Source organism: Gavialis gangeticus, unplaced genomic scaffold (assembly GCF_001723915.1).
Source record: "Gavialis gangeticus isolate Ggan-Ray unplaced genomic scaffold, GavGan_comp1, whole genome shotgun sequence".
Taxonomy (NCBI): Eukaryota; Metazoa; Chordata; order Crocodylia; family Gavialidae; genus Gavialis; species Gavialis gangeticus.
In genome coordinates, this window is record NW_017728994.1 from 63,336,529 (window position 1) to 63,345,378 (window position 8,850).

The 8,850-nt window shown below is 42.2% G+C and overlaps 1 protein-coding gene across 1 annotated transcript in view; it reads left to right on the forward strand.

Moving 5' to 3' along the window:
- Position 1: 1 nt before the first annotated feature.
- The window catches only part of PLPP4 (phospholipid phosphatase 4), a gene marked incomplete at its 5' end in the record, with an annotated part of 155,221 nt that continues 146,372 nt past the window's right edge, over positions 2-8,850 (forward strand). The window contains one exon of the mRNA XM_019502170.1: positions 2-45. Within this exon, the coding sequence (XP_019357715.1) occupies positions 2-45 (44 nt within the window). The remainder of the gene's footprint in view (positions 46-8,850) is intronic.

Consider the following 8,850-nt stretch of genomic DNA (forward strand, 5'->3'; position numbering starts at 1 on the left):
CGCCATCGAGGTCGGGATACGAGCGCTGCTCTTCGGCGTCTTCGTGTAAGTGGCCGCCCGCGAAGTTTGCCCCGCGCCCCTCCGTGGGGCTGAGGGGAGAAGGGCAGCCTGGCCCTGCCCCGGGCCCGCTCCCGGGCCCGGCTGCTTTCCCTTCCCCCTGGCACGGGAGCTGATCTTGGCCCCGCCCGGGTCAGCTGTTGCTCCTGCGAGGGGTCGGGGCAGGTCGAGCCGGGCCGGGCAGGAGGCGCTTGTGTCTGCTGGGAGTGGGCGACGGGGCTGGGGTTGAGTGTCACCCTTGTGTCGGCATCGGGGGACAGGAGCGCTGGGGCGCCTGATGCCTGCCCGGGAGGTGACCGTACGAGCGACTTGAGTCTGTAGCCTGGGAAGCCCCGGTCTAGGCACTCGCGTGCGTTAAGAGGATGCCTCGAGAGCTGCGCGGGCATTACAACCCCTTCTCCAAGGGGGTGACAGCAGCTGTGCAGCAATGCTGCTCCCTTGACTGCGTGCATCAAGTGGCCGTGGATTAGATTAAAAAAAAAAAAAAATGAAGCTGGTTTTTACTGTCTGCTGCTGCTGTGTGCACTTCGCTCTCGAGGTACGTGAAGAGGGAAAAAGTTCAGGATTTTAGATGAGATCCCGTTTCAGTTGCTCAGTGTTTGAGGATGTGCGTTCTCAAACTTTCTCGTCCTGCTCGAGTGCTGTGGATACTGCCACAGATCCTTTGATCCAATAAAGGTTTGGTCACTGGGTGAATTGTCTCTAAAAGTCCTGTTTACTTGACACAGACATGGACAAATGCAGGACAGGATACTCATTATGCCACGATGCTGCTTTCTCACTGGTGGTATTTCAGTCCTTTACTTGTATTTCTACCTGGGCGCCTCTATTATAATTTGCCCAGTGTACTGCTAGTCGAAATTTTCTTCAAAGCTCATTTGCCGTGAATATAGATGCAGGTCTTTCTATGAGGAATGCAGTAGTTTTGGTAACTATATCATCTTCCTCATTTTCAGCTAACTTTCAATAGCTTTTCTCCCAGTGCCGCCTTGTTCATTACAGTGGAGCTATTTCTGGAATAAACAACTCAATGCAAATGCAAAAGTGTCAGCATTTGGCCCTTTTAATCTTGTGCAATGTATGGCTTTTTTTTTTTTACAATATGTGATCACTACCACGAGACCTTTTTTGCATAGCAAATCATGGCTAATTGTAGTATTCATATGACACTTGTTTTTCCAGGTCACTCTTATTTTCTCCCTTACCTTTCCTCTCCAAAAAAAGTTTTATTTCCATTTACTTTGCTTATTATTTAATAGCTTTGAAATTAATTCCCAGTTTTGGCTGGATAAAGGAAGTCAAGTCTCCAAAATTGTAAAACGGAGAATGACTTATTAGACGACCCCTCGCCCTTTTCTAATGGGTAAGCCCCTACTTTTACATGCTTGGATTCTGGGAGCTATCTTATGAAACCACTAAGTAATTTTTAACGCTCATTATCAATGCAGAGAACATGACTTCTAAAATATTTATCATTCCAAATTCACATCCGGGTGGCTATTTTTTTTTGTGAAGGGTTGCACCTTAGGGCGTAAGAATTACAAGGCTATGATCCTCAGACAAGGAGACTTACTTTACATTCTGGTAATCCTAGCCCCACATAAACCATTCTTATAGCAATGATGCACAAACAGTATTTTTCAGTTTCTAATGTTTCCCCTAAATCAGTGGCGCTCAATGTTTTTGGATGCAAGGCACATCTCATTAGACTCGAGGCTCCCCTAGGAAAACCCCAGTGATTAGCTTTCACTCATTTCTTGCCTCCGAAAAAAATAATAGAACAATTCTTTTGTTGTAAAGAACTGGGAGAGACCACAACAGGTCAGAACGGTCTTGATGCTGTGGATTCAGACTTGAAGCTTCTGGGTTTATCTTTTGAATCACGTGTAGGTGCTTCATTAGCGTGGCGCCCTGCTTACGAATCGCTGCCCGAAAGCATGCCAGGAGAACCGTTTGTGCTCTTGACACTTCTTTTCTTTCAAGGTTTTTACATATTATTGATAGGTTTTATGCAAGAAAACTTGGTGTGCAGTGGAATTAGTGCATCTGAAGGAGATGTCAATCAGATTACTTTCAGGGAAGAAAAAGTAATCGTTCTACCATTATTAGTGACATCTAGCAACCGGCAAGCTGTGGAATCGGGGGCTCCTTGGAATCTAAAGCCCTTGGCAGCAGGAATACAAACTTTCCTGGCTGTTTTGGGAGACCCAGCTCTAGGACTCAGAAGGCAGTGTCTTCATAAAGAAAGAAATGCAGCTGACTTCACCGAGCTTTGGGAAAGGCCCCGGAAACCTCTGTACTGAGGCTGCCAGTTGCAATGAAGATACGTGTCCACTCGGAACTGGACTGAGGAAAACAAAGTAATTCTGCAAAGCTGTTGATGACTTTGGGTCTCTACTAACCTTGATAGGATTAGAGGTCTGTCCTGGAGGAGAATGGTTCCCTCGCTTATTGCCATCCTGTGTGCCATCTCTTCTCCCCAGATGCCCTTGTAGGTTCAAAGTTTTGATGAATATAACTGACAATAATATTGGAGCATTTTCCAGTTAGAGACAAAAGAGAAGGATGCGCTTGCTATACTTGAATGCCACCACACAGCGTGATGGAATATGTACACATCGTCCGTTTGAGGACTCCGTTTACAGGTGTTGAAATTGTTTGTATTGCAAGTTTGAATGAACAGCGCAGCAGCTAGATCTCTTTTACTTAAAAGCTTCTGTCAACTTTTCTTTTCTTAGTGGTGGAAGCCATCATGAATTGTTCCAGGATAGTCAAAACGCTATACTGCGGAATGGTTTTGAAGGATCTTCTTGATCGAATAGGCATCAGAAGTCACTAAAATGTATACATTGATATGACAGTTATGTGTATTAGCACTGAAGAGGAATCATTCTCAAATTCTGGAATAATAGAAATGATCATAATTGAAGTAGATTGAGCATTGAAGTTGGCATTATTATCTGAATACTAAACTAGCAATTTAGGAGCAGTTCACATATTAAAATTAAGTTATTGACATGCCTGTGTGTTTACAAAGATCAAGTGCTGCAGGTTATTCTGGCCCTCTGGGTTTACAGCTACTGAAGTAGAGATAAGTTCAGTGATACGTATTTGAAGATCTAGGGCCCACTAAACTTCTGAGCCACAAGTTGCAAAATTGTTTAAAAAGCAAAATAGAGGATAATGCATCCTATTTTTGGGCGGGTGGAGAGATTTTGTTTTGCTGCATTCACTGAAATAGCCCTCAAGCCACAGCTGAAACAGGGAGGAAGTGAAATGCCGTTTTGTTCTTTCCTATTTTTTTTTTTTTTGGTTTTCAGCAGACTAACTATGCCACTTGCTTTTTTAAAAAAAATCAATCAGTGTATCAATCTGACTGAACCTGTGCCTATGAGAATAGATCACTTAATCAGGAGAAAAAATGTGATATGGTTTATCAGTCAAATTAAATGTAAACAAACGTATATACCGAATTGTGGGGAAAATAGGTCTGAAACAGACCATCTAGTTTCACCCACTACTCAAGGTCATGTTACCCAAGTGTTAGTCTAACCTACTCATAACATGTTTGGAAAGATAGAGATTCCACAGCTTAAATACCACCAATTTAAGATTTAATTTTAACTCTCTGGCAAATTACTTTTTGTTTAAAAAAAGGGGAGGCGCCTCTCCATTTATATCTATATGTATGTGTGTGTGTATATATATATGTGTGTATACATGCATGCATATGTGTGTGTGTATCTATCTGTATATGTGTGTGTATGTATGTATATGTAACTGGATTTCCCAAGGTGAGATATTTAATTGAAGAATAATAGGAGACAGTAGGTACGCTAGGCTTATTGTTTAGTTTGGAAACTCTGAATTTAAGTCATTAATGACAGAGTAGTAAATCCTTGATTTAAACATATTTTTCACTTTCATCATGTTGTAGTTATTTCTGTAACTCAGAGTTTTTTTCCATGATGTTGGAGTGATACTAAAGCATGTTAAATGTAATCTTTACATTGCTGCACGATGACTGTGGCTGTTGTCAGTCACTGAAAATTTGACCAGGCAGACCTGACTGACACGTTTTTAGCAATTAGTCTGCTATAGAAACAACTTGTTTTTCTTTTTAACCCAGAAATGTTGCTGTTTTTAAAAATGAGAGGAAAGGAAAGCAATGAAAGCAGTGTGCCTCTGATACTGTCAGTAAAGTGGAGTGTCTCTGTGATACTGCTTTTGGTTACAAATAAGTGTATAAAGCAGTTGACAAGATCACATTTTGTTCAGTCTCAGAAGAATCTGTAAAGGGGATGTGCTGGACACTTCACAGCATTACAAGATTGCCTTGTTGTGAGGATACAACAACTGGTACTCATTGTTAAAGATTTAGTATTATGACTTCTAGTGTCAACAACCTATCCCCAATGTTTCTAGAACTGTCTAATTGATTAAAATTGTAGTCTTTCAGGATTGCTTCATCAAACCTTGAGCTCTTGAGTGAATGTGATGTAATTAAAATATAAATGTCATTCAGGGTGATTAGATCTATTTCCTACAGCTCAGTTTTGTTAATAGCATCCCTTGAAGATAAATGTTTACCTGCAGGCTAATATATATGTGTATATGTATATACATGTATTATGCACATGTATGTGTGCAGTATTAATTAACATTGGTATCTACAGTGTGTGTACTCTACACAGCAGACATCAAATCATTAGCAATGGCGACAGTCTCTCGATAACAAGGATGATGATCTTTCAGTAAAGAGGGAAGTCACTGGGCAGTCCATGGATGACTATGGAGGCCTATCTGAGATCTGCATGTTCCATTGCAGATGTAGAAAATAATTTCAGGAGGAATTTCAGGAGGAAATCCTGGTGATGTCGGGTCACCGCTCTTTCCCTTTGTCTCCGTTGTGTATTTGCCTCCATAGGGAGGCAAGCTTGCTCAAAATGATCTTTGCCTTATGCACCTGTGCACCACAGGGGATGATTCTGTGCTTGAGTCTCCCAGGTACTGATGTTAGTATTGCATGTCCTCCTATTAGCTTTCAAGGTATTTTTCCATGTCTTCTTTTGCTCACCTCTAGAGTGGTGACCACTGGCAAATTAAGAGTATAGGACCTGTTAAGGAATGCCTCAGGAAGACCTCACCAGTCTGGCTGATATAAAACGTATTTGTAAAAAAGGACCAAAACCTACTGTTTAAATATTACATCATCCAGACTGGTTAAGTTTTCCTAAGACTTTCCTCACCATAGGATGATGATGATTGCCTGGGTAGTCTGCCCACCCCCCGGGGGGCTGGGAGGGGGGAAGCAAAATCATCACAAACTTAGCAGTCCATAAAGCTAGCTAGGATAAAACATTCAAGCTTCTGTAGTCCATGGTACACAGTGGAATAAAGTAGGTAGCATGACATTAAGCCACTTTTGACACCCCAGCCCAAATGACTAAGGTCCCATTTACATCTGGATTGAATGGGGAGCAAGGAGTGGCACACATCTGAAGACATGTGACAGGTATCCTAAGTTCATATTTTCTTATTTGCACAGGTTTAAGTTTTGCATTACATTCAGCTCCTCTCAACCCACATCCCTACTCTGGATCCTCTTCTCCAACAAGGTTTTCCCATATGCCAGCTCACATGACCTCATGCCTCAGGAAGGGTAGCAAGGTACTCTGCCTTTATACTTGTTGAATCATCTGTATAGAAGTTAGATTCCCAACTGTAGTGCATTTCTATTGCTTTGCCAAGTCATACAGGGCTCATCTACATGACGCTACATCTCTGTAGCACTGCACTATGGTGATGTAGTGTCACTGTAGCCATGCACTCCCTCATTATAGCAAGATGCTATGGCAAAGTAGCAGCTAAAAATTACTGTGCGCAGTGTGCACGGTGCAGTACGAGCTGTTACTGCGCCATCATTTAGACATTCCTTTTGGAAGTACTAAATGATGATGCAGTAACAAAGGCACCATAGGGACACATGTAGATGCGCGCACATAAAGTCAGTTAGTCTGGCCTACTCCACAGGGCAGCTGCTTTACATGTCCATTGTCCCTTACAATGTGTTGCCCACCCCCACAGTCTTTGTAGATGCTCTTTCATGCATTGTGCAAGGGACCTGTTGGGTTTGGCGTGGTAGAATCTGTTAAGGAGTATGTGGGACGGGAGGAGGGTGCTGAGGAGTCCGAAGTGATCAAGTAATTTAAAGTGGAAGAGAACTGATGAGAAGAATGGTTAAAGTACTGGCTTGAGACCCGGGACATTTGGATGTAATACTTGGCTCTGCCACAAACTGTCTCTGTGAGTGATTTTGGGCAATTCATTTAGGCCAAGGTTTTCAAAAACAGGAGTGTAAAGTAAGGTGAGTGACACAAATGCTATTAAAAGGTGGGGTATGGCCATCTTGCTCTACTAGGCTACAAAATCCCAGACCTAAGGCTTTATGTAAGCACCTAAACGAGTGACCTTATTTTCAAGCCTTTAACTTCTGGTAGCTCCCATTGACCCAGTGTGGGAGTCTTCCTGTTTGAAAATCTTGACTTTAATTGCTTTGTCTCATCTCCCCATTGATGAAGTGCAGATAATCCTTCTTCCCATCGTTGGTTCGTCTTGTTTGCTTAGACAGTGAAATATATGGAGCAGACTGGTTTTTATTGCATGGATGGACAGTGCCTAGGGCTGTGGAGTGCTGTTACCGGTTGAAGCCTTTAAGTGTTACACCAATATAAATATTACTGATAATAATGGATTGAGAGAAGGTCAGCAGACAATAATTACTATTACAAAAAGAACACGCTGCATCTTAATCCATCATTTATACTTTTTTAAAGGCAAGGAAAAAGATTTAAGTTTTCTTATCCCAGGTTGAAATCTCGTTTTCTAAACTGATTCCCTGATATAACATAACATGGGAGATCATTTTAATAATACGCAATAATCTTGCCATGTCGGGAACCTGCGTGAACTTTTAGTCTTAGCCTCCTTGCTTCCTAAAGGCTCTGAACCTACCAGAGCTGACATGCTGAATTCCTGAGGCAAGTGGCAGAGCTGTTACGTTGCTAACAGAGTCCCTGGCCGTGTCTACATGAGATGCTGACTGTGTAGTAGTACTACTGCACAGAAGTGTCATGTGGCAACAACCGTGATGTGATGCTACTACGCAGTAGTATTAGGCTACTGAGCTGTAGCATCACGAAAAAGGTGTTAGTCGGCGTTACTGTGCAATAACTTGGGTTACTGTACAGTCATTGAGCACTAAATGGCTAAATGTTTATATTAGTACTAAATGACGGTGCAGTGACTGCGCAGTCGGCATCTCGTATAGACATGGCCCCTTATCCCTTTAAAGCTCTGAAATAATTTGACTGCCATGAAGTTACAGTGGCCTGTTATACCACAAAGTATTTTGGATACTAACTTCTCGCAGTTATGTCACCTTGAGAGGTTAGCGTACTCACCAGAGACCCTAAATACATATACTTAGTGTAATATGAGAAGTCCTGTGTGCTTGTCATGATATTTAAGAAATATCACTGAGTTCACTGAGACATTCAGTAAAGAACATGGAGTTCCACTGAGCTGAAGCTCCTGTTTTTTGGTTTTTTGGTTTGTCTTATTTTTAATTAAAACTAGGTCAGGATTTTTGTGGCTTTGATGTAAGGGATAAAGGGAAGGATAAATGTGGTTGTTTTGTGTAGATTAGCACTGCTTTTCAAATGCTGGAACCGTGATATGACCATTTTTTGTCGTCTTTGAATTCCGAGAGTTAAAAATGTTGTAATGAAACAAATGCTAATCCTCCTGTTCACAGTACCTGACTTTTAGGTGATGCATATACTGAAACTCCCAGCTGAACTCGTGATAAAAGGGATCTTTTTTTTTTTCAAATGCCAAACCTTCTGCTTCAGCTCTTTGAGTGAGTTAAATGCTCACATTCTGTTTCTTTTCTTATTTGACCTTATTTACTGGCTGACTTCTGGCACAGTAGATTGATCTGCTCCCAGCCACTGGTTGAGGGCTTTTGTAGCAGTGGTGATGCTATGGGGCTTGCCAGGGAAAGCATAAGGGAAGTCTTTATTAAAAAAGTTGTGTCTCACATTTTGATCTGAGCACAGTCAAGCTTAAGCAAAGCTTTATCTCTTTTGGCACAGAGTTTCGTAACAACTGTGATTTTTCTTAATTCCCAGATCACCAGCACCTCATAATCTAAACCTGCATTTCTCTGCCTGCATCTTCCTTTTGAAGCTTACTTTCACAAACTTGTGGAGAGTGAGGCTGACTATTATAGGAGGTGTTCTGAAATCAATTAGTAACCCATGGAGGTCATCCGGCACGGATCCTTTGTGTCTATGATGGCTTGTGTTGACAGAGTCCTGCGGCATATTGTATACATTTCAGCCTTTTTTGGCAGCTGCACCGGATCCCTGCTATAGTGAACTGCAGTGACATAATGGGGAAAGGAAAAATAACAAACTAGGGCTCCATCCGCTGTGTGAGAAGGAGAGACAGGTGAAGATGAAAGAAGGCATTTCTCCCCTTCCTTACTGTGGCAACCTATAAGGCTAAAAGGAGCGGCAAGTCTCTCCTGACTCACCAGTTCGGCAATGCGCAGTTGATATTCTTGACTAGTGGCAAAGCTTGAATCCTGACAAACAGCCTAAAGGTTAGATACAGACATTCAAAAAGCCTCAAGTGGGATTGACCTAAGTTACGGGGTTTTCTGTAAGTGGCGTAGTTTAGGTTGGTAGCGAACAGAACACACATTCACCCGGGGGGGGGGGGGGCAAA